Genomic DNA, 22,330 nt, shown 5'->3' on the forward strand with positions numbered 1-22,330 from the left:
TAGTGCAGCTGACACACACACACACACACACACACACACACACACACACACACACACACACACACACACACACACACACACACACACACACACACACACACACACACACACACACACACACACACACACACACACACACACACACACACACACACACACACACACACAACTGAAATATTGTATTAGTGAGGTTTGACACTATTGTAATTGATTTAGCATAATAAGAATAAGGCATTCTAAGTGCCTTCCCGGACGTTTTCAAACACATACAGTACATGTTTAAAACCACACGTGAGTTTTGAGCACACAAGGAACAAATTCAGTTAAGAACAACAATGAAGAATGAGACTATGCTCGTACAAATGCTCATACGAGTGCTTTCGGATCTAATCTGAACTATGCACATTTCATGAATGAAGCCCATTGTTTCAGTAACGATTGCAAATTTAGTTATTTCAACAAATGGAAGGGATGAGGGGCTTTATATAGCAACAATGTACAATGTAGTCTGCAGTCACTCCAGTCAGGGTGTAGCCAGGGCCCAGGGCACAGCCAAGGCATAAGAACCTTTCTATTGGTAAGCCATAGTAGCGGGTCGGTGAGGCAGACAGGTTACCTACAACACGCTATAATTCTTTATCCTACATTATATCAATGACCTTTAATACATGAGTAGCCACAGTCAGCTATACAGATGTTTATTACAGAAAGCAAGGCATCCTGATGTTTTCTACAACTGCGTAGAAAAGATCATGACTATGGATTAAAATGTGCTTGTGTAGCTGCATCGTACTAAATCAACTATGTCGTCTAGGTTTAGATTTAGCCTACATTCTTTCATAAAGCTTATGGACACTCAAAGTCGATCATCAAAAACACTGAGAAGATATTGATCATCTAGGAAGCCTATCTAGTATCTGCAGCATGTCAAAGACAAGCCTTCCCCTTAACAACTACCAGAGATAGAACTAAACAAAAAAATTACTCTAAACTGTAATGCAGAACCATTTTCTCTGATCTCTGCTGACAACAGAGTAGACTAGGCAACTTTCGTGAGGCAAGGTTGTTACACTTGTGCCCAGTAATGAGGGCTTAGCTGTGACTGGACTCCACCCTGGGAGTGTGAGTGAACACAAGGCTGTTACTTTATAACTTTACCCTCTGTGGTAGGCAGCTACACCTGAGAGTGGGTAGACTGAGCACACACTGCTGTCTATTGAAATACGCCAGACAGCTTTTCACTGCGCTTTAAGAAAGCTTATGAGTACAACTACTGTGTCATACTGTAAGCCTTGTTACAGCCCCGCCATGTCTAATATTCAATACAGGTTAGTCATTCATTAATCCTAAAATTACTATCCCTGAAACGCCAACCTGTATTTATTGTGCTTTATCAGGGCTGATAGGTAGTTATTCTATGTCATTAACTGTGGTGGACCAATGAGAAAAAAATAATAATTTCGTTGTAGTGTCTGTGAAGAATGGCTGCTGGTGCAGTCTAGTTAAAGGCATGACATGCCTTCTGAAGTGGGTCACAGAGTATAGACTTACGCCAGCATGGTCTGCACACATTTTCACATACATACAGACCTACATATGGATGTGAATACCAGAGGTCATTCTATTTTGTACCATGTAGAGTTGTGCCGATACCAATATGAGTATCGGAAAAGCTGCCATCGGCGAGTATGCCGGTCTATGCCATTCCGATACCACGTAATTTATCACGTGATGATGTTTCATTCACAGTCATATTTTGATTGCTTCGGTTGATGTTGCACGACTATTACATTATTATTTTACTAACTTGTAGCTGCTGCACATTAACAATTATTAATGGCATTTTTATTTATTCCTAGATCAGTGCTTCTCAAACCTTTAACTCTGAGAGTGTACAAACAGAACCAAATCCATTTGGTTTCATTTGTACACTCTCAGAGTTACAGACCTTTAAGGGTCCATGTGGAACCCCCTCAAGGAACGCAGATGGTGCCTGGAGCCCTGGACCCCACTTTGAGAACCACGGTCCTAGATTTGTTTAAATTACTCACTGGTATCGGATCAGTACTCGGTATGTGGACCGATATGCAAGTTCTGGGTATCGGAATCGGTATCAAGAAGGGAAAAATCACACCCAGTGTGAAGTGGGCGGTGTGGTCACAGTGGTCATCACAGTGATGGAAGTTCACTTAAAGAAAAGTAATATTGTGGACCAACCATTGTACACCCCTAACTTAAAAAAAAACATTTTTTTTAAGTGCATAGTCCTATTTATAGGGCTATGCACATGTGTCATGTTTCACTAGCCAATCACAGTCCTGAATAGACTGTGATTGGCCAATCACGGTGCAGGGTTAGGGGGGTAGACTGGTGGCCAATCACAGCGCAGGGTTGGGGGGGTGCAATGGGTGTCAATGTCCAAACCTCACATATAGGGGCGGTTTCACCGCCCCAAAAAATGGTATTGGTACATCTCTAGTACCATGAGCTGCTGCTGTACAGGTTCTACTGATAATGCCCAAAAAGTCCTGCAGAACATCACAGCCGATACAAGTCACATGGAGCCTAAGAATTCTTCAAAAACGGTCCACTGACTTCTGAAGAACAATCAAACAATGCTCCTACTGTAGATGGTGTGTAAATACAAAGAAATACACTTTTCTGAATAATTGAGAAGAAAAAAAGTTGTTTTCTCTTTATTCAGTCAAGAAGACTTCACAGACTGCTACTGTGCCTGTGTCTATCATGTACTGTACCATTACTAATCATAGTAAAGTAATAGCAGGTGAATAGGACTTCACCATCACCACTGGGGCGGCAGTGGCTCAGGGGTAGAGTGGCCGGGTAGAGTGAACTGGAAAACCGCAAGGTTCCCAGTTCGATCCCGGGCTCCCCTAGAGTTAGTGTCGAAGTGTCCTTGAGCAAGACGCTGAACCCCTAATTGCTCCCGATGAGCAGGTTGGTGCCTTGCATGGTTCCCTCCGCCCTCGGTGTATGAATGTGTGTGAATGGGTTAATGGCACAAACAATGTAAAGCGCTTCGGATAGAAGCGCTATATAAATGCACCTTTTACCATTTACCATTTACCATCACATAAATTCCAACTAGGAATGGCTGGTTCAGCTTCTTCAGAGCCCCGATGAAGACACAGTACAGCAGGGGTCGAAACATTAGTTGGAGTCATGTTAGTACTATAAAGGCTGTGAATGGGTGAATTGGCCAGTGTACTCCAGTCCTCCCACTATTGATAGAATGGTTTATCAGCTAGAACATCTGACTCAAGTCCAGCATTACAGAGCAATGCCACTTTTTACAAACTGAAGTGTTGTAATGGAAAATGGACAGAATCAGAATCAGCTTTATTGTCACATCACATATTTACAGAAGTAAAAAAAAAGTGGGTGAAATTTGTGGGTGAAACAACATCAGCTCTTGCTAGACAGTTATCATTTCAACAACCGGAAGAGGGTTGTGAGCCACAACAGCAGCATGCCACAGCACAGCAGTGTTCACCTCAACCTACATTGCTGCTGGCAATAGTGTGTATGCTACAGTACACAATACACTCAAGGCAAAAAGGAAAGAAAGAAAATTGGCACCAAGCCAGCAGCAGTCAACTCCCAAACTTCACCTGCAACTGTTATACCTTTTAAAGACATCTCAAGGTGAACTGAACAATGGCAGACCTGAATGGCAAAACTATCTTTTACTTTCGTATCTATCATATATGTCAATGTCAAAATCGATCAAATACATCTATGATAGTCTTGATCCAGGCTAAAACAATGGCTGACAATCTTGTGGGGAAAAAAGAAACCACCAAAACGTCAAGGCTAGATTGACCTCACAAATAAGACTTCTAAAAACTTACGTTTAGTGGCATTGATGAGGCTCTTGCCATCCTTGTAGAGTTCTTTAATAAACCTGCTGGTTTTATCCAACTCTGCTTCGTGAGCCTTGATCTTCTCCCTGAAGCTGGGACTGTCCAGATAGCACTCACTGAACTCCAACGGGTGTAATCCCATGTTAACTTAACACACTGCCAGCTGCAACTGCTGCTAGCACTGGAACCTGGTACTGAATAAGTTGCTCACTTCGTAGCGAGCAAACTACCATGTAAAAATGTAAATAAGCAGCAGCGGTTTTCTTTTTAACAGTGCGTTTTATCGCTAGTAATTCTGCTGCTAAACAAGTTGACTCTCACCATGCATTTAAAATGGACTTTGCAGCCAGTTAGCGAGCTAACCAGCTAGCTATACCAGTCTGAGGTTCATTGGCAATAAACGCATAGCTCGCCCAGTTAGCAATATAGAACGTATCGCTCTTCTCCCAGTTGGTAGTAAATAAAATAAACGCTACTTTCTGCTGCTGTCAGTAAGTGACGCTGGTTGTGTTCTTGGGTTTAAAGCCGGGCCGGGTTGACACGTGCTGTCATAAAAGCATGGTTGTAGTTGTTGTTGTTGTTGTTGTTGTTATTAAGTCCATATAAAGTGTAATAAATTGAGCCACAACACCGGGTCTGCTCTCTGCTCTCCAAACATGAAACGGTGAAGAAGTGACAGATGATCCAAAAACTCCACTGACATGCGTGGGCGTGTCGCCGGGTAGGCAGGGCAGGGCACGAGCAGTCGGTCCCTCCCACCGATATCCCTCTCTGACTGTCATTGGTTCGCGAAGCCCAATTGAACGACGGTGTCACGTGCCAAAAAGAGCAAATCTACAAGCTGACAAAGCGTCGCGTCCCAACGGTCGCATCGTGTTATAGATTAGCGTTTTGACTGGCTGATCCGGTCTGGGCCTCTAGAGCGGATACGGAAATGGTGTGTGATGAACGTGTGCAGGAGGAGTGTCCCGCACTATCTGTACCGAGTAGACCTATCTCTAGACCTGATGCACATAAACAGAGCTGCTACATTTAAACGCATTTTTTTGTATACTTTTTAAATAGTTTTGAGAAGAAATTAAGCTATTTGTCCCAAAGTGACTGCAAAAGATTGCTGCTATTTGTTTCAAAAAAGCTTCATACCCTGTATATAGTATACAGCAATGTGACATAGCTCTGTTTAAGTAATTTTTTGGGTGAACTCCTCGAGGAGTTCACCCAAAAAATTACTTATTTTCTGTCAATTACACACCCCATGAAGCCTTGATTTCATGGATTTCTTTTTGTTTTTGTGGCATTCCTAAGACAATAATTTGATGACGTGTGTATTTCCGGTAGGAGACACAAATAATCTACTTTGTGTCTCCTACCGGATACATTAGCCGGTAGGAGACGGGAATCAAATTATTAGCTTAAGAATGCGACAAAAACAAAAAAGAATCCATGGATTCAAGGCTTCATAGGGTGTGCAATTGATAGAAAATAAGTCATTTTTGGGTGAACTCCCTTTAACACAATGCCCACTTCAACTGCATATACTTTACCCATTTTCCCCATTTCAACCATTATTACATTTTGACACTTGCTTTGACAATGTAAATGTATGTTTTCTTATGCCAATAAAGCTCATTTGAATTGAATAAGAATTGACATTGTGTGGATAAATGTGTGTGTGTGTGCAATTTGTAGGCGGGCTCTAGACCGGATCAGAGCACAGTAAACACGAGGTTGAAAACAGCACGGGTGGAACCTTAAATGAGACTTTGGTTTCCACCGAGTTGTTTTAGTACGCGGACGTCTTTTTTCGTGTTGACCAATGATGGATGCTGCTTTCACGTGAAAAGCATCTCACTCTTTGTAGACAACGTAACGTAATTATAAACCGTAATTTAATCGTGTAAGTGTGGATGTGTGCACGTGCTATTATTGTACGGTATGCGTGCCTCTGCGTCCATGAAGGGACTGTAGCCATAACTCGCTCGTTAGCAAAGTGGTAGCAGACATAGTAGCTATAAGGAAGCTAATGTTGATCCATGATAGTAAAGTTGGTGTGTGTTTTTTTTAATAGAGAACTCTGTCTGGGCTCCAGAAACCCTGCCGTGTATCACAGCCTGGGACATCCATCCCACCTGTTACTTTTTACTCAAATATCCCATGATCTAAACACAAGCACAGTAAGTTCACCCTGCATTTCTGTGTGTAGCTATCAGTGGTGGAAAAAGTACTCCAATGTTTTACTTTAGTAAAAGTATCAATATCGCAATGTAGAAATACTTGTTACAAGTAAAAATCCAGATTTCTAAATTTACTTGAGTAAAAGTGCAAAAGTATTGGTATCAAAATGTATTTAAAGTACCAAAATTAGAAAGTACTCATTATGCAGAATGTACCATTTCGCAAGTTTTCAAATCTATTTAAAATTTGATTAAAAAATCTTTTGAAAATGGCAGCATTGTGAGCTTGTAGATCTGCTATTTTCAAATGGCCAAAATGTATAGAGCTGAAGTGGTTAATGTATGTTTTGTAATAATAATCAAAATCTACAAAGTAGCCTGTAACCAAAGTTTTCAAATAATTATAGTGGAGTAAAAAGTACAATATTTGAGTAGAAGTAAAAGTACTGAAAATTGGAAATAATCCAGTTAAAGGAGAAGTTCACCCAAAAAATGACTTATTTTCTATCAACGCACACCCCATGAAGACTTGAATTCATGGATTTATTTTAGTTTTTGTGGCATTCCTAAGCTAATAATTTGATGACTGGGTGTATTTCCGGTAGGAGACACAAATAATCTACTTTGTGTCTCCTACCGGATACATTAGTCGGTAAGAGACGGGAATCAAATTATTAGCTTAGGAATGCGACAAAAACAAAAAAAATCACACCCTGTGTGAAGTGGGCGGTGTCTTGCTAGCTAATCACAATACTGAATGGAGTCAACCAATCATGTACAAAAGATAAATACATTTATTGAAACACTCTTTATGATGGACGAAAGCATAACTTGAAAAAAACAAATTTTTGGTTTTTTTCAAGTTATGGTTGCTTATATAGGGCTATGCACATGTGTCATGTGACACTGGCCAATCACAGTCCTGAATAGACTGTGATTGGCCAATCACAGCGCAGGATAATTCTACAAATTTCCTGGGCCCAGATCACAGCGCTGGAAAATGTACATTTTTCCAAATCTCACTTATAGGGGCGGTTTCACCGCCCAAAAATCCATGGATTCAAGGTGAACTACTCCTTTAAGTAAAAAATACCTCAAAATTGTACTCAAGTACAGTACTTGAGTAAATGTACTTAATTACGTTCCACCACTGCTGTTAGATTTAGTTAACAAGGCACAGGGTGACGCTCTCTGATCTGTGTGTCACTCGTGTCAGGGATGCCCAATGCCAGTTCAAGGCACAGACGGGGTCGGAGGAGACAGCGGCCGCCCAGGGAGGACCCTGCCAGGAATGAACTGGTGTCTAGATCCCTGGAAAGTGCCCAGCAGTGTCTGTTCAACCAGGATTATGGAACTGCCTATGTCCACTACCTACTGGTCCTCAACCTCGCCCCTGTGTTGAAGGACTTTGCAAGGGTAACAACTTGATTTCTTTCTCTTCATAAGACAGACACCACCAGTCTGCCTATATGTGCGCTTCTAAGCACTGTAGTATCATTGTGAAATCTCCCTGTCTTCTTCACTCACTCAACTGCTAGGGCTGTCACGATTACACATTTAAGTTGACGATTAATTGTCATACAGATAATTGCGATTAACGATTTTAATTGTGTTTTTGGCATTGAACATTGAAACATGAATACAAATACAATTTCAGTTTGCCTTCTAGGCTTTGTAATCAAAATTGCACAGGGCAAATATGACAAATAACTTGGAATATACAAATAAATTATTGACATTTAATTATTTTATACATGTAAAAATAGCAGAAATAGCTGATCTACAAGCTTAAAACGCGTCACAAAGTGACGTGTCGTAAGCTTGTAGGTCTGCTATTTCTGCTTTAAAATATTTGAAAAGGTGTGAAAATGTTTCAACATGGAAACTATTGACAATTATGCAAAAAAAAAATTAATGATCTCAAATAATTGCGATTAGACAATTATGTAATAATTGTGACAGGCCTACAGTATCATAGTGATATATCCCTGTCTTCTTCACTCACTCAACTGCTATGATGTTATCTCACCCTTGCAAAACCGCAAGTTTCATAATAACTTTTTTTTTAGGTTCAACAATGTTATTTTGGCCTTGCAGGAATCCTTTAGGTTCACACTCTTCAAATGGGCTGATGAACTTGACTCTGTGGGGCGCATTCAGGACCTCTTTGACTGTTATGAACAAGCCTTGGAACTCTTCCCTGTTGATGAGGTCATCCTTAACAGCATGGGAGAACACCTGTTCAGGTAAGATTCTTGTTACCGCTGTAAAATAATAAATTAGTAGAATATTTGTGTGTAAATTATCGTAAATGTTGTCGTCAATTTGATTTATAAATTGCACAATACTGCACATTCCATTACTTACAGTACTGTGTATACAACATACTTTTTTATCATCCAGGATGGGATTCAGAGATGAGGCAGCAGGTCATTTCCATAAAGCCCTGAAGCTGAAACCAGACTATCCAGAGGCCAGGGAGAACTTCTACCGCGTGGCCAACTGGCTGGTGGAACGCTGGCATTTCCTTATGCTCAACGACCGTAGGAGGAACCAGAAGTACCAGCAAGCCATCCAGAAGGCTGTGCAGGGAGGCTGCAGTACTGTACTAGATATAGGTACTGGTACTGGCATCCTTGGGTGAGATATGTTCATTTTAATTTAGACATTTGGTCACTTTTATTGTGTGTTTTAGCGTCAAGATATCTGTCAGTCAACTAAACCTCAGACTTCTGAATGGGCCAATTTACCAAATGGCCTTAATTAGATTAAGGCAAGAGATGTAAATATATATTTTATGTAGTAATTGGGTAATATGCAACTTTTAAACTGGACATTAGACTGCAGAATGTTTGTGCTTGGGTCTGCCCCTTTACTGCAATTGTTTTTCTCATTATTATTATTATTATCCATTTGTCGCGAATTTAGCATGTGTGCTAAAAAGGCAGGTGCTGCAGAGGTGTATGCCTGTGAGCTGTCTAAGACCATGTACGAACTAGCCTGTGAGGTGCTGACCGCTAATGGAATGAGTGGTAGCATCAAGATCCTCCACATGAAATCTCTGGAGATGGAAGTGCCTAAGGACATCCCAAAAAGGTCATATTTACATCCATAGATGTTACATATCAGTCACACATACAACTTAGGCATGCGTATAAACCTTGATTGATAGGCCTACCAATCAATCAAGCTATATTGAGAAAATGTTCAAGTAAAATAACCCCTAAGTATTAGCATGTCAATTACTTTCATTAAAGTGATGTAAAACAAAACGGTGCTGACAAATCTGAGTAAAAATGTATAGCATTTTATACCAGAATTGCATTTTTCATACACGGTACAATCCTAATTTAAGTTAACTTTGAGATTTATGGGTTTCTTTGGTTTCATTTATACACTTGAAGTAAAATGAACACTGAGGATTTTCTTGTGTAATTTACCTATGATTGAAGCATCAGTGGACTCAGATGTTCTACTGGTGTTTCTCCTCCTGGCAGGGTGTCATTGGTGGTGACAGAAACTGTGGATGCAGGATTGTTTGGAGAAGGGATTATAGAGAGTCTTATCCACGCCTGGAACCACCTTCTCCTTCCTCCACAGGTAACTAATACCTCACAAGTACTATAGATTGAATTCACTTATTCTTTCCCTGTATTGTCATTCATGCAATGTAAATGAATAGAAACATATTGAACCTGAAGATGCATTTGAATTTCAGTTCTCACATTCTCTGGTTTTTAGTTTTGTCATTTACCATTAATAACTCTAGAACCAAAGTAATATTTTTTTTCCCAACTATATATTTATTGATTTTTTCCTTTTTCCACAAAATTACATTACATTACATACATAACAGAAAACAAAATGAACAAGTACATTTAAACATTACAAGATAATCACAAAATAACAAAAAGATAAAACACAATGACATCAGCACTACTCCTCTCCAGATTCTTCCATTAAATGTGACAGATTATTGTTTTCCATGTAATGTATAGAACGACCCCACACCTCCTGAAACAACTCTTGTTTGTCCTTAAGGATATATGTGATTTTCTCCAGAGGTAGACATAAAGACAGTTCCCTGAACCACTGTGCAATGCTTGGTTTGTCCGGCCTCTTCCAGGTCAATGCTATTACTCTTTTAGCTTGTAAAAGACAAATATCTATAAATATTCTTTCATTGAGCTTTATTCTGTGTCCAACTGGATAGAGGCCTAGCAGAAATAATTTTGGTTCTGGTACTATGTTAATTAACAGGATCCTTCGTATTTCCTGCCCAATCTCCCTCCAAAACTCTACCAATCTTGGACATGACCATAAACAGTGGAACAATGTGCCTCTATCTTCACCGCATCTGGTGCATAAGTCCGGAATATTGTTATTAAGCTTCACTGGTGTGATGTACACTCTCATAAGCCAATTGTATTGTAGAAGTTTTAGACGTGTATTCCCAGTGTGGGATTGAGCCACTTTACAAGCTTTACTCCATTGCTCCACTGTTAGATCCCCCTGTTAATCTGCTCTCCAGGCATTAAGCCTATATTCAGAGGATTCCGGAGAAAATGACATTAACAGGTCATAAAATTCTGATATTATTCCCCTTCCGAATGGGTTTTTAACCAAAACATTCTCCAACACAGGCATGGGAGGGGCCAGCATGGGAACCAAAGTAATCTTAACACAAGTGCCCTCACCAACAATTGGACTTGTACGAAATAATTACACAGCTCTCTTTTAATTTAGCCCAAGCTTTAGACAACGTGCTATACTTGGTGAAATAAGTATAACAAAATAATTAAAATCAATTAACATACCATGGAAAAGGCATCTTCCAATATTCAGGCAGTACAAGCAGGTATTGCCATCTAGTGGTTTAACTGTGGTAATTCTCATTAATGGCACTAATGCATTCACTAGAGTTCAGACCTTTGCTCAAGGCTAAAAACCTCCCCAGTTTGCTTATTGAATGTTTGGCCTTAGAGCAAATACTTTGCTTATTTCTCCCTCCAGTTTGACGAGTCAACAGACTACTGATTTTGCGCTACTGCGCATGAAAAAAAAGATGTGCTATATCAGTATCTCCCATAAATTATAGGTGCAAGTTTGATGTGCATAACTTTCAGTCAGAATGTATCTTACCTTTTATTATTCATATTCAATTATTGACTTATTCTTTGTTTGATTGACTTACTCTGCATTTGTATTAATTGGTATCCTATAAAAGCAATGGTGGTTTTCATCGTCTGACACAGTCAGATAGATCTCAACTCTGTGAACTCATGCCCAAAAACATTGCCATTGAGAAAAGGAGATGAGTTCACAAATATTAATGTTCCCATTTAATAAAAACGTTAACATTGTCTATTATGTTTCAATTCAAATCAATGTATTCAAACGTTGCAGTACTACTGATTTGTATGAAAACAGAGCGAAATACATTGTTGTGGTAGTACAGGGTGTAGTGGACCCAGCTGGACATTAAAAGGTGAAGCCTGACTGATGAGTTGATCATTCTTTATTAATAGTCTCAACGTAGAAACTGACAAGAGGCATAAAATACATCAATTATCACACATTAATACACAATAATTTCATGAATCTCAAAATGGCACCATGACACGTTTTCACATCAAACCCAGTAAAATACAGTGCATAATGCAATACATTGATCAACAGCAATAACAATAAAATCCAACAATAAGATCAGAAATAACCATTAAGCAAAGTAAAGGTTTGACAAACAATAAAATGACAGTCACCTTGTTCCCCTTCGTTTGTGTGGCCGTGGCATGTCCATCAGTTCCGACTGAAAACAATACAAAACCATTTAAATCATATTCCACCAAACTGCATTGTAGAAAGGCATTCTTAACTATCATTTGCCGTGTATGCCGTCTTTTGCTCCTCTACCACAAGGCCGTTTTATTGTCTACTGCTATCTGCAGCCCCATGCTGGGGGTCAGCACCACAGTTGAACTCGATTCCATTCTAATCAGTGCCAACACTCGGGTCTCTGAGACCTGAGGTTTCGGCAGGAAACCCTTCAAAATAAAAGTCTCGGGGGACAACACATTGTGAATGTTGGAAACCCCACTACGGGTCCGTTACACAGGGTAAAGACAAGATTGTTTTAAAAATAAGCTCTAGATTTCCACTGCTCACAGTGTGTAATTCCTACAAAGAATGTTTATGTGACAGAACGGGATCCAACTCCATCCCGTTCACTGAATAAACTTAAATGTGTAAAATGCTCTCACAAAATATCTAAATATCCATGCTCCCTCTGAAAGAACCCTCAGGAAGAGCTCAGGGATCCATCTCAAATGGGGCGGGTCATCCCAGCTGGAGCCACCGTGTTCGGCATGGCCGTTGAGTGCCTTGAGATCCGCCGTCATCACAGGTAGGCCCCAAATGCCCAACTGAACCCGGTGGAATGAAGTTTACCATCAACAACCTTTACAAGGTTATTAAATGCCTGTATGCAGCTTCCCACTGCAGTTTAATTTGCTTGTGATCTCTTATAATTTTACGCCAGTTGAGTTGAGTATGATATCGAGATATGGTTGAATAGCATTTGACATTAATGTCCTTTTTAACTAGGTCCTTCGTCCTTATTTATTTATTTAGTTTAAATATTGCCTATCCAGATTCCGTTTGTCGGAGGTGGGAGGTCTGTCCATGGCTGCAGCAGGGGAGCTACACAGTCCAGTGAGCTGCAACACAGAGCCAGATGAGTTTATGGAGCCATACACCACAGAGAGGCTGAGCAGACTGCCAGGAGGCTACAGGCCTCTCACCCAGCCTTTCAAAGCACTCGACATAGACTTCAACAACGTGCAGGTCAGCAGAAACACATAACTGTTTTTTTTTAACCCATTAAGACCGATTCTACAAGTGCCTTCTAAATCAGTAGTTCTCAAGCTTTTTCATAATTCAAAAATGTTCAAACACTTACAAAATATACACAATAAAATGTCACTAGTATAAGAACAGATATATGATAAAACAAATACAAATTTCCATATTTGTTTTTGAGGAGATAGCCTTCTCCTTTTATCTCACTGCATTCAATGGACTTTGTGTCCCTCTTTTCTATAAGGTATGCTTTTTTTTATAGATAGTCCGGTCACTTTGTCATTTTGCTGTGATGCTAACACACTAATGTCAACCAACCAGGAACTGGAGGGGCTGAGCTCTAGGGCGACTCAGAGAGTTCATCTACCCGTCACCCAGGAGGGAGAGCTAGATGCCTTGGCGGTGTGGTTCCAGCTCCACCTGGACAAGGAGAACAGCCTGTCCACAGGACCCCAGGAGGATACCTGCTGGGAGCAAGCTATCTACCCTGTCCAGATCCCCAACAGTAAGAGAGGGTGTGGGTTCCTGCCTGGGGGGGTCACTGTGCCAAAGTAACATTATTGTTATGTTTTATCATTGCTTTTTAATGCAGTTGAAAGTGTGGATTTTTACAAACAAAATTGAAATGCTCATACATTTTTCACAGAAACAGATATATTAGCCAGGGAAGCAGAGAATATTATGGTGGGTTCATCACCTTTTGAATTACACAAAATTGGGAAACACAGTTCTAAATTAACTGGACAAATGGAAATCCATACATGCCTATATATGGGCATGTTGAACGGATCGGCGGTTCTGGACAATTATTATTATCAAACTGGATGTATTGAAAAAATGCATTAATTTAAATATAAGATTTTTAAAAAGTATGTAAAAAAAGAACACCAGGTATGATAAAACCTCTTTAAGATATCATGTCCAGAGCACTACACATGACTAGTCTATGAAACAGTGCTGCCCCTACTAAACCTTTACTAAATGCTAGTTCTTTAATCTATGATTTAAAATAAATATAGATTTGTTTTTTTGTTGAGACATTTACATTTAGTTTTACACATTTCGATTTTGCACCCAAATTACTGTCATGTCTTAAACATTTTTGCTTTTAGCAAGCACAACTATGCACCAATTAAGTACAGTCAAGCAGCGTAGCATTGTGGGTCCACTTTCTGCAGTGACTGAATCCACACAATGTCAGTTTGACAAAAAGCTGGGGAGGTTATGTATTTGTAGATTGTGTCCTATGAAACTGGCATATAAGAATTCAACTGGAACAATGAGAAGGAACATCCAATATGAACACCTGGACCAGGATGTGAACATCCGAAATGAGAGTAATGCTGGATGTAGTATCGATGCATGAGTTTGATTGAACTCCAGCCTTCTCATTTATCCCAAGTCATTCTGGAAAAGAACATCAGCCGAGTAGTTTCAGGGGAGCAGGTTTTGAGAGAGGAGAGAGACAAACGTAACCATCTTTACAGGAATACCACTTTGTTCATGTCTTCCTTTCAGCACATGTCTTGGCAAGAGCATTTTGTGAAGCAGAATATACAGTTCTACCAGTAGAAACAAAGCACATTGTATGCCATATAATTGAGTTATGCAGTGGTTACTGGCCTCAACATTTTCTCTTTGATGGGTATCTTTTGTGGACAGTGATTTCTTTGCACAATGGAACATAACATTTTGATAGTGATCCATGTTGTTGAGTGGTGTTTGTTTCTTCTATCCTTCTTCTTTCATCTATTCTCTCTAGCCCTTCTTTGTTGACCAAACTATTTCCTATTAATCACAGTCAAATGCTGATCGATTACATATGTTTGTTTACTCTGCTGGTTTGTACCATGCATTTCCAGTTTACATCAGATGAGGGCAGTGTACAGTACGTTGTGGAAACTTGTGTTTATTCCTTTACTTGGTGTTAGTGAAACATACGTGTATGCAGTGGTGGAAAGTAACTAAGTACATTTACTTAAATACTGTACTTAAGTACAATGTTCATGTATTTGTACTTTACTTGAGTATTTACAATTTTCAGTACTTCTACTTCTACTCCACTACATCTCAGAGGCAAATATTGTACTTTTACTCCACTACAACTATTTGAAAACTTTAGTTACTTTGTAGATTTTGATTATTAATACATAACATACAGTAACCACTTCAGCCCTATATACATTTCGGCCATTTGAAAATAGCCGATCTACAAGCTCACAATGCGTCGCGAGCTTGTAGATCTTCAAAAGATTTTTATACATTTGAGAACTTGAAACGGGACATTCTGCATAAAGAGTACTTTTACTTTTGGTACTTCAAGTACATTTTGAATTCCGGACTTTTACTAATTTCTATATTGCAGTATTGATACTTTTACTTTAAGTAAGTAAAAAATGTGAGTACCTTTTCCACCACTGCGTGTACGCCATTGCATTTAGCTAAAATATCGAACTATTTGGATTTGTGCACTACTCTCACACTCACCTTTTCACTGAAATGTCCCATTATGTTGTTGATGTTACTGTGGCAGGGTTTATACAGATCCCTCATAGTCTCATTCCGTTGATCAGCCAGTCGGGACATAAATTACAGTTTTTTCTACTGATGTTTATTTATTTACACAACTGAAATTATTTCAATTATTTATTATTTCATATTAATACATTTATATAATAAATAATAAACAAAATGTAAATGTATTTTATTATTGATTAACTGATTGATTATCAAAGGTGCCAGCAATCCCTAGAGAGGGCATCATGTATTCAATCAGCTTAGCTTCAGTTGGCGGTCTCTGTGCTGTCCTGGTTGACAGTGACATGATGACACAGAGCTGCATCATCACCAGCCCTTCAGTCAGCGCTCCAGTCTCTCACAGAGCCACTAATTGGCCAGGACAGCGTCAAGGGATTCGCCGCCCGCCACCCTTTTCCTGGTGATAACCGACATCCGTTTCCCGGCCCACCACGTCATGTGCACTGCGATCGCCTGTGACACTCTTTAGTGTTCATGAAATTCTTATAGGTGATAAATATGCATTTTCCCCAAACGCCCCCCTGACAAGCCATGTGCTGACATGAAGACATGAACAGATGTTATTCCAGTAGGATTCCTGTATGTGCATCCACCCCCCCACCCCGCTCCCTCCTCTCTCTCTCACACACACACACACACACACACACACACACACACACACACACACACACACACACACACACACACACACACACACACACACACACCATGCCTTATTATTTTGGAAAAGATGTTTGAAGTAACTGGTGTTCTTCACCAAGTCATTAAAGGCATACTAGGTAACGTTTTCACACAAAAATAAAGTTAAATTGTATATCTTTTGTGAGTGGCAAAAGTTTCACAACACCCACTCCATGAATTTCACCCCCGGAAGCCTTTTATTTATATATTTACTATTGAACGGTGAAGGGGGGGACTTTCCCGGGAAAATTACGTCATCTGGCCGGAAAACAGAGGCGGAAATGCACTGGTTTCCTGTTTGGCCAGGAACTAACGCAACGGTTTCCTGTTTGGCCAGGAACTAGCGCGCTAATAACAAAAAGGAACCTCACGCTGATTTTAAGAGAATGTAGGATTGGAAGATCGAAAAAGAACAGAAAAAGAAAGCACAGCTCATGGTAACTAATGCTCCACTGGCTAAGAGAAACGATCCGTAGATAGTATAAAACAATTAAAAGATCGCTTTTTGAAACGCTTCCGGCTTCCGGTGAAAACGAATGGAATTCTGGGTAATCGAGGACTACGGAAATTGTATGCAGTGACGGTAGTGACCAGCAGAGGTTGCTAAAAATCGTTATTTGTGATTTTGCATTGTACAACTTTAACATGAAAAAAATTACATCAATAAGTTATTTTGTATTCTTACAGGTTCAGTGTTGCATTAATACGTTAGTTTGAGTAAACTCTGTTGTGAGTTTGCTCTGGCATGGAATGTACAATACAAATGTAAATGTATTTCACTTGACATTCAAGGTAGGAAATACATCCTCATGAAAACATTTGCATTTGGATATTGCATTTGACCTTTTAGACCTTGAGCTTATTTCACTTATCCAAAGTGATATATAACAGGTGAAATTACTGCTTCTAGATGAGCATTATAAGCATCTGACTGAAGAGAATTGAGGAGGCTGTATTCCTTGGATTATAGAATGATTAATGATGAAACAGGAGTCTGGAGTTTAGAGGACTGATTCATATTTTTATTATCATATTATTTGAAGGTATAATACATAATTCTTATTCACACATTTACCGTTCAGAAACATGATATTGTGGATACAGGTAATTGTATTTGTTTCTCATTACAAAGTCTTACACTCACGCCGTTTCTTTTTTTTACACATAGGAAAGATAGGTGTTAATCCATTTCATAATTTACAGGAGAGGCAGATAAACACATCCTCCTGTTGTCTCTCCCCAGGTGTCACCCTGATACCAGGGGACCAACTGATTGTGGAGATCTCCTGTCGAGATGCCTACCTCAGACTCTGCAGCGTTGCCGTGTTGAGAGATGGCCGAGAGCTCTGTCTAGACTCAAGTTTGGGGTCTGAACTCGGCACAAATCCCGTTCCAAATGCTAACCCAGAGGCGGAGCTCTGCAGCGCGCTAGCATGCCTCCAAACGGAGCAGAACCAACCTAAAGACTTTGCCTGCATGCTGGAATGTTCTGAAATTGCCCTGCTGAACAACCAACGCTACCATGAGAGCTTCAGCGCTGCGCTAGCCAAACTGATTGGCAGCCTGAAGGGTGCTCGACACAGCCAGGCCGACGGGACGGACAGAACCTCTGCTAACCTTACCAGACCAATTGGGAACTCTGCCACTGACTCCAGTGATTTGTTGTACGTGCTGGACGTGTCGGAAGGTTTTTCCCTACTCTCACTAATTGCTGCCAGCCAGGGCCCGGTGAAGGCTTACAGCTCGGTGGAGAAGACCCAGCAGCAGGAGGTTTTGAGGAGGCTGGCTCGGTCGAATCATGTCCCAGAACACGGCCTGGAGTTCTGGCTCAATCACGTGCACGACGAGCAGGCCGTGCTCCAGAGGCCCTCCGGAGAGAAACTGTGGAGTGCCATCATCTTGGACTGTGTGGAGACCTGTGGCCTTATCAGGCAGAAGCTGATGGAGAAGGCTTCACTGGCCAGGTAAATCGTTGCAAGGTGGCCTAATCGTCCTGTAATAGAAAGGTTCCAGGTTTAATCCGAACAGCATTAACCCATTAAAACCGAGAAAGCATCTGTGTAACCAATCGAGAGCACAGCGACTTTAAAGTGATACTATAATAAGCTGCGTTCGGTTTGAAGGCACAGAGGATTTCTGTGCCCAGGTAACTCTGGTACAAACTCTGACCACCTTGAAAATCGAAACATAAACATTTTGATTGGTGTGTAGTACACAGCCTTGGAGTAAGTGCTACCTGGTTGACTAAATTTGATTTTGATTGTCTGTGTGATGTGTACAACAGGTGTCTGTTGGAGGAAGGAGGACGTATTTTCCCACAATGCATTGTGGTGTACGGTATGTTGGTGGAGTCAGACACTCTGCTGCTGGAGAGTGCTGTCCAGGGTAAGGAGCCAACTCTAGGCTTCAACATCGCTCCCTTCATCAACCAGTTCACTGTGAGTACTCCTTAATTATATTGTATATAATACACACGCACGCACACACACACACACACACACACACACACACACACACACACACACACACACACACACACACACACCATATTCTTGTAGTTCACCTTTTATTAACCTTTAAAGAATCTCATGCAGGGAAATAAAATATGGGAGGAAGGAATAAAATGGGAATAAAGTCTAATTCATGCTGGGAAGGTAGTCTCTTCTCTCTGCACAACTTACAGCCCTCATATCTTGTATTCTGTCTCATGTTACTGATGCAATAGTCAATATTGTCCGTTTCCTCAGATGCTGGTGTGTGTGAGCTTGCATCATTCACATTCAAAGGACAGGCCCATAGAGACAAGCATGTTGGCTGGACTGGAAAAAAGAAAAAGTTACCTTAAGCCCAAACCACCTTTGTCATTACTTGCATGAGTCTATCCATTACTTTTTTTGATTAATCGAATAATCGAGAAGCACATGTTTTTTAAATACAAGTTTTAGTTTTTTTATATAATTGAAATGAATAAACAAACATGAAAAAAATCTAATTTTATAATCAACTAAATGAACCACTTTAACCACATATTGACATGCCCTCCCCCAAAAATCGATTGTATTATTAGATCATTGATTGTTTTTAAATAATTGATCAAATTGAGTAGTTAAATTAAGTTAATTAACTTAATCACCAACAAACAAGCAGCAGTATGGAGAACCAGGACCAGAGCCATAGCACCCTGGCAATGTACTTACCTAGAATAGTGTTGGAAAAATAAGTTGTTTTCGCTTTAAGACAAAACTATGTTGCTCTGCAGAGAGGTCACATAATGTCTTTCATGTGGCTCTCCGTCTGCATCACAAGAAACCCTTCTGAACTCCTTTTCTTTATTTGCTCTGGAATTCCTGTCCCTCTTTTTTCCCTCCTCGTGCTCTCATTTCGCTGTGCCCTCCTCCTTCTCCTCACGGGACGGTAGTTTGTTTTAAGACAGATGTCATCTCCAAGCCCCCCACCCCTCGATGGAGGGCACTATCTGGCACGACTGTCACACTGGAGAACACACAGCATGGCCCAGGACGTTCCTACCTGAATCCATCAGCACACATAACATCAAACAACTTCAAACACAGCCCACATCTCCCAGATCCTCCTCGTAACTGTGACAGGGAGGAGGACACATTCTTTTGTTCTCCAGCTTTGGCGACAGAGACCGTGCTCTGTGTGGCTGCCAGCTTGATTTACTCCCCTCAGCTTGAGAGTTTGTGGCCCAACGTGCTGTACACAGCAGCTGCTGATTCCAGCACTTGTCCCCCCCATTGCCCATTAGGTTAGATTTGATGAGATTAGAGAGCAAAGCGTTTGTCTTTGTGCTGAGCAGATACATGCTGACCACCATAGAGGTGTGCGCGGTGATATCGGTCAGTGGGAGTGACGGGTGAACTTTGTGATTATAAATAATAATAACACTTTTCTAAACAGAAGTTACAAAGTGCTGCAAAAAATCACAGATTAAAATGACAAACGGGACAAACGTAACATAAGAGGAACTTCAGCAGGATTCAGCAGTTATAATTCAACAAAAGATAATATAGCGAGAGGATGGTTTAGTAAAAGGTTTATATGAAAGGCCTTTCTGAACATGAAGGTTTTCAGAAGCAATTTTATTAGATGCGATGGTGTCAGCTTGCTGAATTGACTTGGGTAGGGCATTCCATAGTCTGGGGGCTTGGACAGCAAACGCCCGGTGACCCTTTGTTACCAGGTGCGTTATAAGGACCTTTAGTAGCTCCCCACCAGAGGACCTTGGGGCACGAGGCGGATTATGGGGAGATAGCCACGACACATAGTACCATCATGATCAGACTAGTAATAATAATACTACATTTTATTTGTAAAGCACTTACCAAAACAAAGTGCTTTACATAACTGAAGGAAAATAAATGGTAAAATAAAATCGGCTGGTGCACCTGCAATGTACTGTATATTGTTCACTGACATGTATTTGCCACACCAGTGCTGACATCCTCAACAGATACTGGTGTTAGTCTGTACCCGTGCTTGCCACCAGCTGCAAGCGATTTAGTGTTACTTGTTTTGTAATTACTTCCATCCACTTTAGGTACCAGTCCATGTGTTTCTGGACTTTTCTACATTGGAGTGCAGGCATCTCAGTGAGTCTGTGGAACTTTTTGTACTTGACCTTATGGACACCAATGCCAACTACACCACCAGAGATGTCAAGGTATGGCATGCATTCATCACATGTAGGGGCTGCAACTATCCATTATTTTCTGGATTATTTTATCAATTACTTTTTTGATTAATTGAATAATACAAAACAAGCACATTTAAAAAAGAATATATTACTTTCCTTTTTTTCATATCAATAAATCGACTTTAAACTTTAAACTTAGCCTAATACATGTCCAACATTGTTATCAATCATACATGTAGTATTCTATCAAATTGATTAACAATGACTGTTTATTTATAATAATCAATTAAATAAAGACCATAGGCTGCACACAGCCTATGGTCTGGGGCGCTCATAAGGTGTTAATAACAAAAGATTTATAGGCCAGGCCATCTGTACAAATAAACTTGCCGTGCCTAGGCTTTACTGGTTTTTGTTCTCCAGGTCCAGGCCACCTCCTCAGGCAGGGTGACCGCAGTCCCCTTCTGGTACCAGGTTCACCTGGACCAGGAGATCAGCATCAGCAGTCTGAGCCAGGACTCTCATTGGAAGCAGGCTGCCGTGGTGTTGCACCAGCCTCTGGAAGTCAAGAGTGGGGACTGGGTGTGTCTGGCTGTGCAGCTCCACAAGAGCAGCATCTCTATATCGGCCCGCATAGAGAATGAAGCTGAGGCCATGTCTGAGTCTGTGGAAGATCTCAGCGCTTTATCTACTCGTAAGATTTAAGGTTTTGTCAGAAACTGCAGGAGCACATCGACTCCACTTTTTTACAGCAGGGACTAACGGAGTCGGCTCTGCGAAAGCTTATTTTCAGGATATGTTTTGATGCATTAAAGGGCATAGCTGTTGTCTACTCACGTTTTTTACGACACATTTCTCATCAATAATTGTTGATGAAACTAATTATTTGTCACATTTGTCTCCATAGACTATATGCTTTGTGATGATCACTGTTCCTTAATTTGTGACCTGCTATTGTGATCACACATTTCAGGGCAACAGTGTCAAATTGTCAGGATAAGTTGATAAGTCCTATAAATGCATTTGCTAGTTAGAATGCAAGTAGTGTTGGGAAATAAATTCAAATTTACCTACGTTAATACAGGGTCATGACATTAAGACATTATTTTATTAGTATTCGTTAGCCATTTTTCATTTACATAGATTTGTAAAATGTTTCAACATTTGGTTGGTAAATTGCAATATGATTTTCAATGTGTTGAGAAAACATGTAGACTACCCAGTCTATAGTGAAGACAGCCGTTAACATTTTTAAGAGAAAGTCACCACAGAAGAGGGTAATATTCCAATTAGTTGGACACTTAAAATGGAGATTACCCTGATATAGTACAAAATTCTAATAATGAAAAAATATATATCTAACCGTTAGATACAATTTCGGCCCATCCCTAGCTGTAGATTCATCAAGCCCAAAATATTTATAGTAATGAATATTCAGTTGTATTTTTCCTGCATTTACCGTTTTATTTGTACAGTATGTTTGATCTTCTGTCATTTATAAGTTGGTCATTTCTGTGTTGAAATATAACTTGGTTAAG

At 40.3% G+C, this 22,330-nt stretch overlaps 2 protein-coding genes across 3 annotated transcripts in view; one reads left to right on the top strand and one right to left on the bottom strand.

Moving 5' to 3' along the window:
* Positions 1-4,537, bottom strand: part of arhgap10 (Rho GTPase activating protein 10) — an 80,126-nt gene extending 75,589 nt beyond the window's left edge. For both annotated transcript variants that reach the window (XM_080451762.1, XM_080451763.1), the window contains exon 1: positions 3,873-4,537. In XM_080451762.1, coding sequence (XP_080307888.1) covers positions 3,873-4,026 — 154 coding nt within the window. In that variant the 5' untranslated portion in view covers positions 4,027-4,537. The remainder of the gene's footprint in view (positions 1-3,872) is intronic.
* Positions 4,538-5,681: 1,144 nt separating this feature from the next.
* prmt9 (protein arginine methyltransferase 9) lies at positions 5,682-22,327 on the top strand. Its single transcript, XM_080412612.1, has 13 exons — positions 5,682-6,058; positions 7,275-7,474; positions 8,156-8,304; positions 8,462-8,698; positions 8,987-9,154; positions 9,556-9,658; positions 12,352-12,461; positions 12,709-12,901; positions 13,238-13,421; positions 17,379-18,099; positions 18,420-18,573; positions 20,697-20,819; positions 21,216-22,327. Exons 2-13 carry the CDS (start codon positions 7,277-7,279, stop codon positions 21,495-21,497), a joined length of 2,622 nt encoding a protein of 873 aa, XP_080268738.1. The 5' UTR covers positions 5,682-6,058; positions 7,275-7,276; the 3' UTR covers positions 21,498-22,327.
* The last annotated feature ends 3 nt before the right edge of the window (positions 22,328-22,330 follow it).

The sequence above is a fragment of the Gymnoscopelus braueri genome (genome assembly GCF_963280865.1).
Source record: "Gymnoscopelus braueri genome assembly, chromosome: 2".
NCBI lineage: Eukaryota > Metazoa > Chordata > Actinopteri > Myctophiformes > Myctophidae > Gymnoscopelus > Gymnoscopelus braueri.